We start from the raw sequence: 19650 nt of genomic DNA on the forward strand, positions 1-19650 counted from the left end.
TCTCTCATATTTTCAGAGATGTGCCTTTTCTAGCCTGGCCTAAAAGAAAGGCTTATGACACATGATTCTCTAAGAGTGGATCTATCTATCCGCTTGGGCTATCTTTTGGGGCCCCTGCAGTCCTGTGAATACATATGGAACAGTATAAGCCCAATGGTAGAGGCACTGACAGTGCATAGTTGTGGTCTCATTTGCCCTATCTATGTTTCTTCCACACCATCAAATGTGGTTTGTCATGCTAATAATGTGTGTGCTTTGTTTTTTCACAGAGGAAGATGTATACGGTATTTATTCCAATCTGTTGTTTAAGCATTTCCTTGCAGAGGGAATAGTCTGTGGACACCATTTATTTGTTGCTTCAGATAAAGAGGAGCCTGCTGATATTGTAAAGGTAAAGAAAAAAATACATCCATGTAATTATTGCTTAATATCTTCTAATCTAGATGGTGCTAAAAGCAATCCTAAAGCTGGCAGACATTCCTATGCCCTGTATGAGAACTCTGTTAGTAAAGGACTTGTGTGTTACCATACCAACCATGCCTTGCCTACTCCCTCCATGTAAAAAGTACTGTATGGGTCAGGAGACTATAGCGTTATTAATTACCTAAACTCTTCCTGAATACGTTACCTGTACCTTGATTAAATTCAGTAATTATAGTGATTCAGAGAAACTAGGAGTGGAGATTGTGTTGGAAAAATGGGGCAAAGAAAAGAAGTAAAATGACATCACATCTTGAGTTTGAAGTGCTTGTACTTCTCATACTAGGTACCAATGTGATTGACCAAACAGGAGCCTGAATGCCATTTTTTATGAAGCATGGGTTGGTGGCACACACAGAGTAGTGTGTGCCAGTGTTATAAAATAGTTTGCCATTTTATATTGTTGCGTTGATTTGTGGGGCCTAGCTTTAGAAATAACTGAAACTAACCATATATAAATACATATATAAAAATTTCAGTTACCAGAAGTTGAAAATATCAAATACACTTAGTATCAACACATTATAGCAATACTCCACAATAAGACTTATTTTAAAAGTCTTTAAAAATATAGTATTATGTAGCAAACTATGAAAAGTAGCTTTTGTACTCGTTCTTCCTAGCCTTTATCACCTGAGCCTTAGGATTTGGATATTCATTGATTTCTGCTGGCCCCACAACCTACCTTAAAGAGGTAGGGGCAGCAGCACAGACAACACTGGGGAGTACTTCTGGCTAAAAGATAACATGGCAGCTAGCTGTGCAGCAGACACAAGTCTCAAAGAGGCCATAGAATAATGAGTCAGTAGATAGATTAGCAAAGCAGAGAAAAGGCTGGAGGAGGCTGAGTAAGGAAGCAAGAGGTGAAGGCTTAGAAAAAGGGAACAAGGAGGAAGAGAAAGAGGAAAAATGAGAAAGAAGAGAATATAGAGGATCAGAGCTGGGAAGCTTTACCTCAATGGAGATTGAGACTAGCAGCTAGGAGGATGATAGGGGAAGGTCTGGATCTAACAACCCCAGCACCACATCCAGAAAGTTTGAGAGGCAGATCCTAGCTGTGATCTTTCATTGTTTGAGGTAACGGACAAGATGGTGCCCTAGTAGATTCAACATACAGAAGATGATCATACTGGCAGCTGAATCATACTTAAACGCTAATAATGGGTCACTGTGCTCTACTACACCTAAGGACAGCAGACTAACGCATGGAGTGTATGGCAGACTTCATAGCAGACACAGCTCTGTCCTACAACATTTCATTCTCATTCCTATTCCTTCCACCCTCACATCTATGGCCTGAGGCTCCTACATCTCTCAACAGGGTCGCCCTGTTGAGAGGGAAATGTTTTGTTGAATATCTGTTATGAAATGTAAATTCACCTTCACTTTTGTGTCCTCATTAGGCTTTTTTCTTGAATTAATACTCTTAAACATGAACAAAAGAGGGAAAGGTTTACTGGAATTTCTGTTTATAGTGACATGTGTATCAGACATTCATTGAGCACATTAAGGGTTGATTTCATCTGTTATGCTATGATCTTTCACAGAAGATAACTCTTTCCATGGCTGTGGTCAAGCTGGTGGTATCAGAGGTTTTAAGTCTCCAAATACAAGTTCCTGGGAAACACAATCAGAAGAGCTGTGTTGTGCTCATAACCTGCATATGGACTTCCCATAGGCATCTGGCTTCCGACTATAAGAAAAGAATGAGATGGGCTTTTGGTTTGATCTACCCTTATCTCAATAATCTGGGTTTTATTAGACAGTAGGTTTGGAAATGTTCCAATGTCACTTACTGTCATTCCATCCCAATAAAACCATTGCTCCTTAACAGCATATCATCAGCTTGCAACCAATCCAGTATATGGGTGACTAACAACAAGCTAAGACAATTTATACATATGATTCACTGTAGAAATTTTTGAATTGACCTGTTTTAATTTTATGATATGTGATTGGGAGTTTCTTGATCCTATAACCAAGACAAATATTGCTGGTTCTAGGAGAGGGAAGAGATGGTTTTATAGACCATAATTATGTTAAAACTGTGTAACTAAAAGACACGTAGAACATAAAAAAGCCCCATCAGCTGCCTAAGATATATTATATTACCACCCAGCAATTTATCCATCATCCTTTGAAAACACATTCATGCCTATTGTAGTCAAAGCTTCTTCAGGAAGTCAGCATTAAGATGTAACATTGTTGAAAAATTACACCCCTGTAAAAATCCTATAGAACAATATACAGGGGGTTTTAAACAGGATATTTAAAACATTTCTCTTCAGTCACTTCATCTTTCTAACAGACAGCTGTACTGCTGCATACTAGAACATAATAAATTATAAAGTAAAAACTAAACCAAATCTTTATGTGACCTGATTACAGTGTCATGCAGAATTATTCTTCAGTATTTTGTAGAATCCAGAAAGTGTGCTTGGGAAGATACATGTGATGACTTGTAAGTGGACTCATTTTCATTCTAACAAGTGAAGGTTAGCAGGGAGAAACTGTGTGCTTCAGTGTTGTTGGTTTCATTGGTTTTTGGGTCCATTTAACCTCTGCTCAGAAGGATGTGGGTGGCACTGTGGTCTAAACCACTGAGCCTAGGGCTTGCCAATCGGACGGTCGGAGGTTCGAATCCCCATGGAGGGGTGAGCTCCCATTACTTGGTCCCAGCTCCTGCCAACCTAGCAGTTCGAAAGCACATCAAAATGCAAGTAAATAAATGGGTACCGCTTGGGCAGGAAGGCAAACGGTGTTTCTGTGCGCTGCTCTGGTTTCACCAGAAGCGGCTTAATCATGCTGACCACATGACCCAGAAACTGTCTGCAGACAAACTTCGGCTCCCTCGGCCAGTAAAGTGAGATGAGCGCCGTAACCCCAGAGTTGTTCGTGACTGGACTTAACTGTCAGGGGTCCTTTACCCTTTAACCTCTGCTCAGCCATGAAGCTCATTTAGTGTTCGTAGCCAAATGCTATCAGCCTAACCTATCTTCCAGTGAGAATGCATCTCCAGCCAAGAATTTCACTAAGACTGCAATCATTACCCCACTTACCTAGGAGTACCCCCTGGTGAATTCAAAAGGACCTCTTTTGAGTAGACAAAAAAAGAATTATATACCACCCTTCATCTGAGGTGAGGATCACAGTATAAAAACACAAAAAATACATAGCATAAATGTATAGTTAGGAGTGTGCTGTTTGTTGGTTTTCCTGTTCTTTAGCAAGGCATAACCAGAGTGCAAGGGAGCACAGGGTTCAGACTGGAGGCAAGGCTCTTTAAAACACAGAGCTCTGAAGTTGCTCCAGCACAAGTTGAAACTGAGCCCTTATATAGCAGTAGCAGCAGCAGGTGCCACCTAATTGTAGACACTGTCTATACTTCTTGACTTAATAGGACCCAGTCTTTTCTAGTAATTGTCTACTGCAACAGAGTGGAGGGTCCTCAGCCTTCCGCAGGGGAATCCTCGGAGTCAGAGGACAGCAGTGTCATGAAGTAATGATCCTGTGAGCAAGTACTGCTGGGTGGGGCCCCTCAGGCAGGTGGTAACAATTAAGTCTCCCAAAATGGGAGCATGTGATGGGGCTGGCTATTTGCCAGCATCCCCCAGACCCTATAAATCTACGAGTTAACCTGCCGGGGGAGAGAAAGAACAGGCCATGTTTTAGACTTGCTGTTTGATGTTGTGTAGCTGGTGCCAGAGAAGAAGTCAATAAAGCCTGGTAACCCGTTAGGTGCTTGCGTGTGATTGATTAACAGCTTGGAGGGAGGACTTGGGAAAGTGACCCCCTCCTTGACATGTAATACCACATTCTTGGGGGTGGGCACTGGCTCCACAGGTTCATCTGATAGCAGCACTTCTGGGGCTGGTCCTGCATGTCCTTCCCCTTCAGTTTTAGAGTCCTCATCTCTGTCATCCTGTGAAAATGAATCTGACTCCTGGTCCCAGACATTAGTCACCAGGTCTTAGTGGCCATGGAAGAGATATTTTTTGTTCATTTTAGCTTATTCATCAAAATCCATTTTAAGCCGCCTTCTCCTTTTTTCAGCTCCTTCAAATCCATGGTTTTATTTTCCTTTCTTTCATTTGCCTAGATCAAACTTTGGCCCAGTTCAGATATAACAAGCTATGCTTTAGTGTTTTGTGAACAAACTGTACAAATAAACAGTACCTTCTTCTCCTTAGTGCATGTGTGAAGGAGATTGAAAGCAGTGAAACTCTGAACTAACCACCATTTCCGGTTACATTGAAACTTGGGAAACTATTATTTATTCTAACAATGTTTAATGTAAACAATCCAGGATCAAACAGTGGTTCTAATCCTCATTTGTTTGAACCAACCACCATTGAAAGACACAAGAGTTTCCCAAGTATGAATGTAATTGTAAAGTCTAGTTTATTTAAAAATTAAAGCTTTCAGTCCCCTTGTGCATGGAAGAGCAGCTGAGGGGGAGTACAGGAAACCAGTACAGTACTTAATGTGGTCCATTTTTATAACTCTTAACCGGTGTGAGCCTTTATTATTTTGAATGCTGTTGTATTAGCTACCATTGGTTTCTTCCACACTATTTAAAATACTCTTTCAGAAATATTATAATCTGTTAAACCTCTGTGCTGAATGACTATCATTGTGGTTTAAAATCATGTTAACAGTCTTTAATTATTATTATTTTAACTAGAATGCTTGTATAATTAAGGATTTGAGGTGACTGAAGCAAAATGATTTTTTTTTTTACTTTCCTGAATTTGATTATGTTGTGATTGTTATTTCTATCTCTAGTTTTCTGCAAGCTATGGAAAGCATTTCCTTACAATTGATTTAATTGTAAGGAAGAATTGTTTAAGGTGTTGTTGTTTTTTACATTCTGGAGATGCTACCATTAATGCTTCCAAATGGAAGCTTGGTAATATTCTTAGTTTTAACTGCAGACAGACAAAGCAGCTAGTTGAAGATGGTGAGAATTAGTGTGTGAAAGAGGAGGGAAAGAAAGTGTGGCCCTGCATCCTATTCCCAATTCCTCTAATCCTCAGTAGCATTACCTCTGCATGGGTCCTCATTTTTAAAACTTAAAGCATTTATAGGGTTGCCATATTTCAAACAGTGAAAATCCGGACAGAAAAGTTGTTAAGCTTTTTTGGGCAAAATGCAAAAAGAAATTATGTTATTTTTATGCAGAAATGGCACTACCAACATAGGCTGCCATGCATCTGGATTTTCCCTATTTCCACACGGACACTGCTGCCGACTGTATTCCAGCAATATGTCTGGAAAAATCCGGATGTATGGCAACCCTAATTTGGAAAGCATTTTCTGGAAGAGCAGACAGACTTGACTTGTGTGTGTTTGCCTGATGCTCAGGGTTTTCCTATTCATCCACTGTAATTTAACATTTACAGTAGCCAGAGTTTATCAGATGCAGTTATGTAACATTTTGAAAGCATGCAAGGAATGAAGCAATTTCTGCTATTGTCGATCAAACTTATATTATCAACTAAAATGAAGATTTTCCTCCTGCCTCCCTCCCCAAAAAAGAGCTACAGAGCCTATATTCAGTTTAGATCACTTTGTGCAACCCTTCTACCACTAGAGAGTAAATCATCCCCACATTATTCATAAATATGGGTATTGTAGCTTAGCACATTTTAAATCTGGATAGTGCTGCACAATGCGCATTTTCAAGGAAGTTCTTTAATATTCTGACAAAGATGGACATAGTAGAAGCAGTGTCCATGACCAGCCACCTTTGTAAAGAAGAATGAGGCCATCTCGAGTTACAGGGATTTTGGATGCCATAAAAGTTAGACTACAGTGAATGAATAGGTTAAAATCTGAGTATTAGGCAAACACCTGAGTTTGCTGTGAGTATATATGATGGTAACCTTAACTCACTTTCTGATATTTTATGTGCATGCAAACTTTCTGATATTTTATGTGCAGACTTCTATTCCTTAATGTCAAACTGTTTCTCCCAAGTGGTTTAAATTTCAGAGGGACATTTACATTTGCGCTAAATGTATATGTGCTTTAAATATCCAACATCATTTTGAAAATGAACATTTGTGAATATAGAGCTTTTATTTTAAAAATTATCCATACATGGGTGTGTTTGGTTTTTCACTGAATAAATCCCTGCTTGTTGTTCTTATTCTGCTAATGCTCTTTATTCTATTTTACTCATACTGTGTCATTGAGATTCTCCTGATCTATCTAGGATAATAGTGAAAGAGTAGAATAACGGGATTGTCCTTTCATATATATTTTATTATATACTAAAAAATTTAGTAGTTTAAACATAGAAAATAATAGATTTGACTTAGACCACTTACTGAAAGTCAGTTAGAAGTCATTTTTTTATTATGCTTTTCGTATTGGATCAGATTGTTATAAAATGTGTGATCTTTGCTGCATATTTTGTTGTTTCTTCAGCTTGTAAACCACCTTGTGTGTAGCAATATAGAAATCTGGTATGCAACATAAAGTAAAATGAAATGAAATAATACAAAATGATATCTTCATGTTCAAAACCCAGCTACTGTTCCTCATTTATCATTTAGCTGTTAGAATTTTTGTAGTTAATACAAAGATTTGAATTTAGATTCTGTTGGCTTCAGTTGGTTTAAATAAATAAAAAAGCACAGGACCAAGTCTCATTTGAAGAAATTAACTCTACAATCACTTGTTTATATTAATTAAAAATAGGGCTTGACTTTGTCCAGGAAAATATATTCCTTTTTTTTTTAATGGTTGTTACTATACATAATATACTTTGAAGTAGTTCCTTTCCTAATTGCCTTTTTTCCAATGTCCTAAGTTTAAGGAACAACATTTATGTATCTTTGAAAAATTACTGTATAAATATCACTTCAAACACGAATCAATTTAGACTCATACACTTTTTAATGTGTTCTTAATCATAGCAGCAACAAAACTGCAAATGATTATTAGAACATAATAGATAATATTTAAAATTCTATTTTTTAAAAAACGAAAGGATCAAAGAAGTTCATTTAAGAGGGATTTCACATACAGCATGAATTATGTCGCTAAATAATAGCACAGTAGTACTTCTCCAGCATTGTAAAATAGCTTAGAGAGAAGTATGATGCCTGTAGTTAGTGTAATGCATTGGTAATTAAGAGGGTGTAAGGTTAAGCTTCATTAACTGTTGTAGGACTGTGGCTTGGGTTTTATTAAGCCCTAGAGAACAGAAGAAGAGAGAGAGGTCAAACTATTAGAACCTGATTTTGTTTAGTGCATCTGCCAAAGTAGGCAGAACAATGTAGCAGTTGACATAAGGAACAGAAATTCCTCACAGATATGAGGAAGATGCATTCTGATGTAGAAAAGCAAGATATTTAGTTGTACTGGGGAAGAAACCATTCCTGTGAAGGGAAGCTGTGAAAGCACATATCATTTTAACTGCATTAAACTATCTCTCCCTCCCCTTTCCCCTGTTCCTTTTGTTTACAAATCTCCCATAAAACCAGTTAATGTGAGGAAATCAGGGTTTTTTAAGTATTAAAATCACATGGGATGGTCTTTCTAGTGCAGGTGCAGTGTCTGCATGCAGGTTAAAATCTGTTTCTCCCTTCTCTCACATGGGATGAGCCAGGTTGCAGGTGTATGATGGGCTGGTATGGAGAACAGATTTCCCCACACCTCCCATCCAGTAGCCCTGACATGCTTATGCTGCAGTGGTTTTGAATAATACGTACTGGTGTCCTGTCCCCTACACTATTCCAGTGCATTATTTATTTCTGTGCACATGAACCTGGGAGTGAAGAGGAGGGAGGCATCCTGTCCTCTGAACTGTCGCAGCCTTTCTCAACCTGTGGATCCCCAGATATTGTTGAACTACTACTCCCAGAGTAGGCCAGAGCTCAGGGATGATGGGAGTTGTAGTCCAACAACATCTGGGGACCCACAGGTTGAGAACCCCTGGTAGAGCATGCTTGGTAGAGCATATGCAGTTGTAACTGAGGAGGAGGGAGAATCAGGGCTCTATCGAGTTCTGAGGATCCTTGTGGGGGGGGGCACCATGAATCATTTTTATAACTACAACCTAATTGGATGGATTTACCTATCATTAAATAGCTATTAGATACTTTAAAGAGTCTCTTAAAGTTACTTGTTAATTTTCTGGATACAAGAGGGAAACATTTTGTAAATTTTGTCCAAACATTTTACCTTCCCAAAGTAGAGATTTGGGTTTAATTGTTTGTTGTTGTTTTTAAATCCTTTCAAAATCCAAGGTACTGTGAGTAGTCATTTATTTATTACATCGAAGTGCCACATTCCTACAAGTTGCTCAGGGTGGTATATACATTGTCCCCTCCGGGACCCTATTTTGAAGTAGGGGGATTGGCCCAAGTCCACCAGTGAGCTACATAGCTGAGTGAAGTTTTAAGAATGAATCTGCCTGTTTCTGATCTGATACTCCATAGACACTATGCTAAACTGACATATATCTTAGAGGAGCTATTTTTAATGTGTACAGATTACATGTTTTTAATTGCAACTTCGCAATTTTGTTTCAAATTAGGCATATTTACTTATTAGCATCGACAGTTTATTTCTGATGAGGACTGTAATTGACATTTTCTTTCTCTGCTCCTTCACCATCATCAGGCTAGTGACACTGGGATGCTATAGTCATACATTGTTGGCTGCATTAATTTGCATTTATAGACTGTGACATACCTCTGTTACACACACGATTTGGGATTGGGGGTGTCTTAAGTATTTGAAAATATTTAGAGGAAGTCATTTAATGGCTATACCTCAATTGTATGTTCCTCAAACATCACCCTGTGAGGCAAACGCATGCTTGCTTTCTCATATGTCTGCAGCACAGATCAAATAATGAATTGCATTGTTTCCGTGTTGTAACAAGAAAAACATTTGGGAATTCTTAAAAAGTGCTACTGGTAAAAACAAGAGGGAGAATGCTGTTTAAGGAGAGACTACATTAAAGTGTTTCTTCTGGCTCTCAGCCACAAGATTGTAATGTGCAGCCTAGGACATTTGGTCACCTCTGCTACAGTGTGAGGCAGTCATTGCAGCAGCAGGTGTGCCCCTCATTGTAAGAGGCAGAATATAAAACAATGAGAAGCTTAGTGAGTTAAGTGACTGCTTACATGGGATTTATACTAATGATAATCTCTTCCAGAACAATGGCCTATGGCTGCACTGAATTGTTTTTGTATATAGCATACCGTTATCTTTATGTCAATTAAAGTGTTGCAGGTGTTACAGAGAAAACGGACGGCAGTTTTATTGAATACAACACCTGGGAAAGTAATTTAAATTGGATTATAGCTGCAAAAACATTTACATAACATTTGCTTTAAAAAAAATTTAAGTAGTTTATTTTAATATTTGAAACAATGAGCTATATTACAATTAGCTTAACCAAATAATAAAAAACAACTTTGCTTATAGATGCTGAGATTAAAAAATTCAATTCTATTTTTACTTCCAGATTAGTATCATTCTGTTTTATACTTGTTTATTCAGAAGTATCACCGTGCTAATGGAGTTTCCTCTCAGAAAAAGCTTCCCATATGTTACCCCAAAGATTGGTTTTAAAAACATCTTCTTTCCTTATTATTTCCCTATTATAAAACCATCTTGCCTTCTGCTAATTCATTTTTCTGGTCAGCAAAGACCAGCAAACATTTTTCAAAGACTTTCTTTGCTCTTGAGTCATGTCAGTGCATGCAATAAAACTAAGTGGGGTCTTCTCTGTGGTGTCATCATGGCTTTGGAACTAGCTGCCCAGGGAAGTTTGTCAGGCTAGTGTAATGTAAGAATCTGAATGTAGAGAATCATCTTTTATTCACCCAAGAGCTTACAAAATTAGTCTTTAAAAACGTTTTTTTCTACTGTTGGTTAGCGCTAATATAGCATTTATATTTGTCTATATCGCTATGAAGATTTTAGGTAGAAATTTGATGGATAAACATGATAAATAAAGTCACTGGTCCTTTTCAGGTGTTACCATTCCATGTGAAGAAAACAAGGGGAGCAACAGAGATAAAAACCAGTGGCAAAAAATGTTCATGGAGCCACCACAGTTACATGAGAAGGCTCCCCACTACACTCAGTCACCTCCATGAGCTGAGGGTAATAAGAATGACAAGGCAGAGGGCAAAACTAGTGAGCACAACTCTGTTACCCCCTCCCCCCCCCTTCTCAATGCATTTTCTTCTCATGGAAGGGTAATTTTTGTGAGGCAAATGCTACTTAAAAGTCAATATTGGATTCTCTGCACATAGGTTGAGTCTTGGGTGCAAATATATATCTGCCAAGGACACAGGAAGCTTCCTTATGCTGAGTCAGAATATTGGTCCATCTAGGTTGTTGTTGTCTATACTGACTGGCAGCAAATCAGTAACCCCACTGCCGCAAACACATTTAAAAGGCCTTATAATGTTATTTAATTATTTATTTGTTATTTATCTAGCTGTTCACTAAATATATATCTAGCTACATTTTAGCCTTCATGAGATTAGATACATTTCTGAGACCATGGAAAAGACAACATAAAAAATGTAATCACCTGTGTTTGTTTTCTGTACATATGATGATGAAAAATCAATCCGAACAAAATGGGCTGTAGCCAACAAAATCATCCCATTCGTGCAAAGACTTCCACTTGTGCAACAGAACTTCCCTTCCCTCTTTTCTCCTCACACCCCTTCAAGTCCACTCCAGAGGGTTTGTGGAAACCCAAAACAGATGGGGAAGCACACAGTGGAGAAGGGGGAGGGGAAGTTTCATTGTGCAAGTGGAAGACCTTGTGTGAATGGGACAACTATGTTGGATACAGCCCTTTAATTATATTAACTGCGGGTCTGCAAATGGCAGCCTTGGAAGAGGGTTGATCTGCTTTTGGGTAGCACTTGATCATACTATTCAAAGCATTTTTACCCACATCTACTTCTCACACTGCCATTTGTCTTTTGTTGAATCTCCTGTCCCTTAATTAGGAAGAACTCTAGCTCAACTTCTGTAACTTATCTTAGTAACAATGTTACGATTTGTTCTAATGAGATAAATGGTGAGTGAACTTCAGTAGAATCACTTCCTTGAGCACATTTCATGCCTCTTGATTATAATTCTTATTGTACTCAAGTCTGCTTGAAGAGTGGGAATCATGAATTCTATATTTAAACCTTGGATCTGTTCCAAGACTCTTACAGATAATTACAAATTCAGTTTGAAACAAGGGAAGAAACTTCTAGGATGGCAACCTACAATACCAATTTCTGTTTTAAAAAAACCAACTTGCTTAATGTGAACTATTGTTGGTTGATTATTCTGTAGGCTTATAATAGAATCTGGTAAGAAAACGATTTAACTTTATTTTTATAAATTGACTTTTGAATTCCTATAGTTTGTCTTACTGTAGAATAAGGTTACCAGACGTCCCTGTTTCCCGGGGACAGTCCCCGGATTTACAAATCAGTCCCCTGACAAAATCCATCTATTTAGTAGGAAGTTGAAAAGTCTTTCCAGATTCATTGAAAAAGATCTGGTAAATTTACTGTAGAAAGAAGGAAATTGGATCACTCAGCTGCCCTACGAGAGGTAGTTCTGGTTTGGGTTATTGGAAGTTGGAACATTTGGAGGGCACCAGGTTGGGGAAGGCTGCTGTACAGGCTACAGGGAGAGGAATGTCAGTAGTTGATGTAGCAGAAAGAAGTTCTTTTAGATTTGTCTAACAGATAGCAGTGGATAGCAAGAAGGGGACATAATTTGCTTACTCACTGTTGTCCTAATGATCAAAAATCTCAACAAAGGTAAGCAAGGAGAGTACACTGTTCCTTGACAATTAAGTCAATTTGATTTATAGAGACACAACACTTAATAAAGTATCTTTAAGCCAGACTATTGGAATATGAACGGAGTGTCTGACTACTATTCTGACTAACATATAGATTCAGGGAGTAAACTTTTAAAAAATAATGATTGTTTTAAACATGATCTGCCACTTCAGAGCATTCAAAGCATTTCAGATTTATTTTGTTATAATCCTTAGTATTTCTTTAAGATAGATCGCTATTATCCCTGTATTGCAGATTAGGGACTAAGTGGCAGAGGCTAGATTTGAACTAGGAACTTTCTTATTTGCAGCTCAGTTTCTTAGCTGTTGCTCCACACCAGCTCTCATTTAGCCTATGTTTGGTATTCTGAGTCGTGATCCCCCTGTGCTTCTGGGTCACTGCATCAAAATTGAGATTGGGTGTCTTGCAAAGGTACACTCTAGCATGCTAATTGCACTCTGGCAACTCATGCCATAGAAATAGGATGCCAGATCCATTAGGTAGGCCCTAGTATTCAAAAAACATTCAACACATTATCTCATGCACATAACAGACTGAGATGTCTATTACTACAACACTTGGTCAGCTGCAATATCCCTGCAATCTTTTCAGCTGATTAGCAAGTTAGCTCCCAATTGGTAGAATGCCTATGTAACTAGGCCAGAAATAAATAAATAAATCAGTCCTGTCAAGTTGGTATCTACATTTCCACTGCAGTCACTGGTCTAAAAAGCGAATGCAAATGTTACAGTCACTACCACAAATCATTTATTGCTACATTTGTACAAAGTTTTCTGACGTGTTAGTATTTATTTATAAAACACATATGCATCTTTTATCTCTTTTAAATCCCCCAAGGTAGGAATCAGAGAGAAATGCAAACTAATTTCAGACTTATTTCAAACTTATTTCAGTATGTGAACTGAAACACAGTTATCTTTTGGAATTCACACTTCTCAGAAATATTAGTGAAAACAATGTGCAAATATGCGTATGGGCGGAGTTGTTGGCAAAAATGTTTTTAATTATATTAGGCAAAATGGTGTACAAAAATGTGATAGTAGGAGAAATGTGTACGTAAATGTATATGATTTTGTGTGGGGATTTAAGAAACTCAAAAGTGATGTGGAAAGAGAACACATTGAAAAAAATGAGGAACTTAGAAAAACCAAAATCGATAGATTGATCCACTTTTCCCAAGCTTATAAAATTATAACATTCAACAGGCATTAAGATAATATTTAAAATGTTTATTTATATGGCTCCACAACATAGGAATGTGTGTACATTCAGCTATAAAATGTCTACATTAGAGAACCCTGCGTAAGTTATTACATACTTGAATATTGTATGAGATGTGTTTTGCAACGCCACCCACGTCCCTTTTGCATGATAAACCCATTTTGTGTAACAGGTTTGTATATGTCTGAGGGTGAGTTTGACTTGAGTCAAAGGATACCAGGTAAATGGGATCATTGGCAATTTTTCAGTTTTAGATCAGGATTGAATTGTCTTGTCGTTTGTGAATGAATGGGTTCTTTAATTTTGATGCCTTGGCATGCTTGAAATAAAAGTAAATGGATAAAATCCATACAAATAAATGCATCTGTTGATCCCAATGGTTTATTCCTGCCAGATTCTTATTGTATGGCATTTCTCTGCTTTTAGCACTTTCCCCTAATAATTGGCTTTGAACTGCTGGGACTTCCTATGCATGTGATGACAGGCTCTGGTGGAATGAGCGCACAAGACAAATAGTGGGTCCAATGGTCATGTGCTGTAGAGGGAAATGAGAGGCTTCTGAACTTGGGAAGGTAGCTCATCTAGGATAAGGAAAACTCTGATCCTAAACCTTTGCTGCCTTGTGGCAATACTCATTTCTGAGAAAAGCTTCAGGAGTAAATGTCAAGAAAAAACCCACACTTGCTGCCCTGCAGCCTCCATAATGTAATCTTATTGTTGTTGTTGTTGTTGTTGTTGCTTTTATTTGCTTTTCTATTACATTTCTTCACTGGTGTATCATCATTAGTACAACAACTGTTGTATTCAGAGTGTGTGTGTGTGTGTGTGAGAGAGAGAGAGAGAGAGAGAGAGAGAGAGAGAGAGAAGGGGTGTGTGTGTGAAAAATTCTTTTCATGTACTTCCCTTCCACTCCTTCCCTGGTTTCCTCTCTATTCCCAACCTATCCACATCTTCTTGTTCTTCTAAATTTCCCTCTCTCCTCTTTATCACATGTTATAGCTTACGTTGCTGAATTATGCTCATCCTGCTAGATTGACTGTCTTATTATAATAATTTTTCATATATTCTATATATAACATCCAATCCTCATCAAGTTTTTTTATCTGTTTCTTATTCTATTAGTCATACCCGCTAGTTCCGAGTATTCCAGCATTTTATGATGCCACTCCTCTTTTGTTGGAACTGCGTCTGTTCTCCACTTTTGTGCAAGTAAAATCTGCACAGCTGTGGTCGCATACATCAATAGAGTCACTTGTTTTGGGAGGACTTCTGTCCTTACTATACCCAGAAGGTAAGCTTCTGGGTTTTTAGGAAAGGATCCTTTAAACGTTTTTTTCAGTCCATTCCATAATGTAATCCAGATCCTGTCCTATGCTTGCTTTTCTCTTTCTCTCAGAATCAGGGAAGAAGGCATGCGACTTACATGTGGTTTGGATTGCTTTTGCCACTGCAAATGTCTCTGATGTAATGCAGGAGCAAAAAATATTCTTGTGGGAGACCAACCCCAGCCCATGTGCCCATAGTTGACCATCCTTGGAATAAAGTGTCACTATAAATAAATGATAAATGACTTTAGAATTAGAATGGGCTTTGTAGGCCAGCTAGTTTATGTTCCTGCTCAAAGCAGAAAATCCATATCTAGAGCACCCCCAACACATGACTTTCTAGTCTCTGCTTGAAGACCTCCAGTGAGGACAGCCCATTTCCAGGTAACTGGTTCCCTTGTCAAACTTCTCTTAACATTTTAACATTTTTCCTAAAGTTCAGCTGAAACCTACTCTAATAAAACTGAAACAGAATAGATCTAGTCCTGCCCTCTGGGGTAGCAGAGAACAAAACTTTGTTCTCTTATTTGTGTTAGTTCTTGAGGCATTTGTAGAGTGCTAGCATGTCTGCTCTCATCTTCCCTGCATTCAAACAATATCCAGTTATTTCAACCTTTCCAAAGAAGACTTGTTTTCCATACCTCTGGCAGGTTTTGTTGTCCTCCCCTGAACCCATTTCAATTTGTCTCTTATCAGAGGCGTACCTAGACTCCTTTGTACCCTTGGCAAGGAGTTGTATCGGCGCCATCCAACCCTTGTGGTCTTGGCAAGGAGATGTATTGGTGCCTCCAAAGCCAGGAGAGACCATGAACCAGAAACTCAAAAAGTTTGTTTTTTGTTGCCTTTCCTGCTCCACCAGTGACTTACATTGCAGTCATCATGGTCGGGTCAGGTCTGCTTTGCTCCATCTCTCTCCCCCCCCCTCCTCCTCCTCTTCTTGTCTGTCCATCTGCCTTCCTCCTCAGAGTGGAGGGGCATGATTTTTGTACCCCCCCCAGCCTGCGCCCTTGGCAGGGGCCAACCTGGCCAACCCCTGTCTAGAATATATCTTCAAAGTGCAGCACCCCAAACTGGACACAGTTATTCATATGAGATCCGAATCAAATGGAATTATTACTTCCTGTGATTTTGGTTACTATGGTTCAGAAGACATCTTAAGGCAGCCCTGTTCAGGGAAGTTTTTAATATGTAATGCTGTACTGTTTTTAACACTGATTGGGAGCCGCCCAGAGTGGCTGGGGAAACTCAGCCAGATGGGCGCTGTATAAATAATAAATTATTATTATTATTATTATTATTATTATTATTATTATTATTATTATTATTATTATTACTAGCAGCCTTGTGCCTGGTATTGCTTGAGAATGCCATCTTGATTGAAAATGGTGTCCAATTGTATCCAAGCATAGACAAAAATCTACTACTTGATCATACAAAACTTGGTTCAATTTTTTTTTTAGAGTTGGCCTAATACCTACCAAACTGGTAAACTGATTTCTAAAATATATAATAGGCTAATTAATGCAGCGTAAAATTGCTTAAGGTTTTTTTTTGCAACCATATCACTCTGTTGATTCATGTTCAGCTTGACAGACCCTTTTCATGGATACTACTGCCAATCCAAGTATCTCCCATCTTATTCTTGTGCATTTTATATTTGCCTAAATGCAGCTTTACATTTGTCTCAATTGAATTCCAGGCTAGTTTCCTATCAAGATCTTGAATTTCAGTCCTGAAGTATTAGCCATCCTTCCTGTTTTTGTGTGTTTTTCAAATCTGATAAAGGTTCTCGCCACCCCTTTATCTAAGTCGCTGATGAAAATATTGAAGAGCACCTGGTCCAACCCAAAGGTAGTCCTCTCAAAATTTCCTTGCAGTTTGATGAAAAACTATTAATGAGCACTCTGAGTATAGTGTTCCAACCAGCTGTAAATCTACATGATGGTATTATTATGTGGCCCACATTTAATTACTTTCCAAACTGAATATAAAAGGGGACATTGTCAAATGGCTTGCTGAAATCATTAGAAATTATATTGACAGGCTTCCCATAGTCTACTAAGTAACCCAATAAGAAAGAGAGATCAGATTAGTCTAGCTAGTAGGATTTATTCTTGACAAATCCATGCTGTTTCTTGCTAATCACTGCATTGTTATCAGGATGCTTACAAACTGACTCCTCTGGTATCGAAGTGAGACTGACTAGTTTGTAGTCTCCTGGATTCTCCTTCCTCCTCTTTTGTGAAAATTGGGGCAAGATTTACCTGTGTCTATTCCTGTGGCACCTTATTCGTTCTCTGGAATTTCTCAAATATTATAGACCAAGGTTCTGATGGTACATCCACTGGTTCCTTTAGTACCTTGAAGTGAGCTTCCAATACCATCATTAATGTTTGCTGTGAGCTGTTAAATCTTCTTTAACAATATTCCCCTAAATGTTTAATAAAAGCAGCTCATCTAAAACATTTATTATTTTTCATTCAGGAACTTCCCTCACCTTTGCTGAATACCGCTGTAAATGAAATAGAAGAAGCAACAGCTGTGAAGTCCAAACAAGATTCTCAGGAATCCATGAGAATAGCCTGGCGTTACCAGAACATACCAAAACTAGAGGTAAATTTTATTTCATAGTAATTTCTTCAAATAATGATGTATGGTAATCTGAAAGTATTTCTTGACAAAAAAATTCCTGTTAAAATGATAAGCTAACTACACCATTTAGCACTTATTCCAAAAAGTGTTTTGTCCCACCTTAGGCTTATAATATTAAATAGCAGAGCACTTAATAACTATTTCATCCTCTGTTGATTAGCCATTGAAAATATTCTTCCAGTCATTTTGCTGTGGGGAATGGCTGGGGGAGGTATTTTGGGAGGAGAGTCAGCATAAATTGTTGAACACCTCTCTCTTTTCTGTTGATTCTCTCTACAAATGGACCCACTCAACCTTTTGTGTTTCATTAGCAAACATTGGCTTGGGAATTCTTGTTTCCCAAGAAAATGTGTAGTACTACCATAAGTGGGCTATACTGTCATAAGAACAGTAAATATTAAATTGTAAAGGCTTCAGCGTCAGAGCTGTACAATTTACTACACAGGTTTTCAAGAAGTATCCTTTCCATTTATACAAGAAAGCTTTATAAATTTATCTGAATATAGAAGCGTTTATATTGGTTGAATGAATTGTACTTAGATCCCTCTAGTGAAAGCATGGAATTGAATCAAGCTGTTGACTTGCTTATCCATGTGCGTAATAAGTAAAGTAAGCACTTGAGATTATATCAGCTTCACTGTCACTATAAACTAATCGTTATGAAGGCAGCATGTAAGAAACAAGCCCAGTGGTCAATTCTACAGAGTTTACGGTTGTTAGTGTTTTGTGAATTATATTTCTCCCTAGGCTAGCTATTTTCTTGTGCAGAATAATGGTATGGTGAAATCTCTAAAATTACATGCAATATTTTGGTGTCCATAGGAACTTGCTTTGTTTGGCTTTAGTATTTTATATATCTGATAAGTGTAGTGAACTGCCTAGTAAGTTCAGGCTTATTCTAAGGAATATAATTGGAATATGACAAAATGATTTTACAAGGCTTGGCATGTTTGGTTTTCTTTGTAATTGCACAGACATGTCTATGTATTCATATCAGAGAGAAGATTTATATATGATGACATGCCAAATCAAAGACCCTCCAGGATGGTTATGTGACCTCATCAATTTTTATTAATATGAAGCTTGATATAGCATGTTGAACCATCACAAAACAGACTTAGTTCATATGTGGAGGTAGGGGGAAGGAATACCAAAATTTGAAAAAACTGATATTTTTGAGAAGTACAGTTAAGCTTCCTAGTTTGCTCCAATAATATACCATGTTTCATTTTATATTATAATGGAGGTTATATGTGATGAAAATTGATGTGAGGTGTAATCCTATTTAAACTGGTGGTTGCATAGCTAAAGCTTTATTAGCTAAGACCGGACTGAGGTCAGAGTTGGGAACTACAAGTAAAAACTCTCTAAGGTATCATTGGGAATGTTCAGCCTCCTGGCAAAACTGTTTGGTCATGAGTAATTGTGGTAGAGCAGATATCCTTATACGTTCCTGATGCATGCATAATTCTAGTGTTTGCCATACACCTCTGAACAACTAAATGCCAAGTGCTTATGCTCCAGTTCCAGCCACTCTTTAAAACTACCTTGCAATCCTTGTCTCTGAATTCAGCCTGTCTATCAGTCAGATATTCATTAGCTGCAATTCCTACATTGCGGGGGATGGACTACTTGATCCTTGGTGTCCCTTCCAACTCTACAATTCTATGATTCTATGAATAATTTCTCCATTACCTACCTTGTCACTTCTGTTTGTCAGTACCTTCCTCTCTGCCTTGCCATGAGTCTGGACAGAATTCAAAGGGCTGCAAATGCATGAGGGTTTTTCGGCATCCACTTCCAGGGCAGTCAGTCATGAACCACAAACAAGCTGTCCCCAAAGATCAGAGGGACTCTCTAGGACAGCAGTCTACTAGGGGACCATAACTGGAAAGGAAAATTGGCATGTGCTCAAATCCATACAGAAGTGCTTTGCACACAGAAAGCTGTGTTCATCCTGTCAACTGCTCCTGCTCTCCTATTTCCTAGCTGGCACAATTTATTTATTTAAGGTAACTTGTATCGGGGCTTTCAGACCTGGCACCAGAAGTTTGCATGGTGCAGCAAATGCCATCATCTCTTTGTTTTTGGTTTTTAAAGTTTTATTAGCACTAGAA

At 38.1% G+C, this 19650-nt stretch overlaps 1 protein-coding gene across 3 annotated transcripts in view; it reads left to right on the forward strand.

The window, feature by feature from the left end:
- ELP4 (elongator acetyltransferase complex subunit 4) overlaps positions 1 to 19650 on the forward strand; it is a 157432-nt gene that overhangs the window by 22163 nt on the left and 115619 nt on the right. For all 3 annotated transcript variants that reach the window (XM_083752033.1, XM_083752034.1, XM_083752035.1), the window contains exons 3-4: positions 270 to 391; positions 17366 to 17494. In XM_083752033.1, coding sequence (XP_083608159.1) covers positions 270 to 391; positions 17366 to 17494 — 251 coding nt within the window. The remainder of the gene's footprint in view (positions 1 to 269; positions 392 to 17365; positions 17495 to 19650) is intronic.

This window comes from Podarcis gaigeae, assembly GCF_964106915.1.
Source record: "Podarcis gaigeae genome assembly, chromosome: 1".
In the NCBI taxonomy this organism is placed as follows: Eukaryota; Metazoa; Chordata; class Lepidosauria; order Squamata; family Lacertidae; genus Podarcis; species Podarcis gaigeae.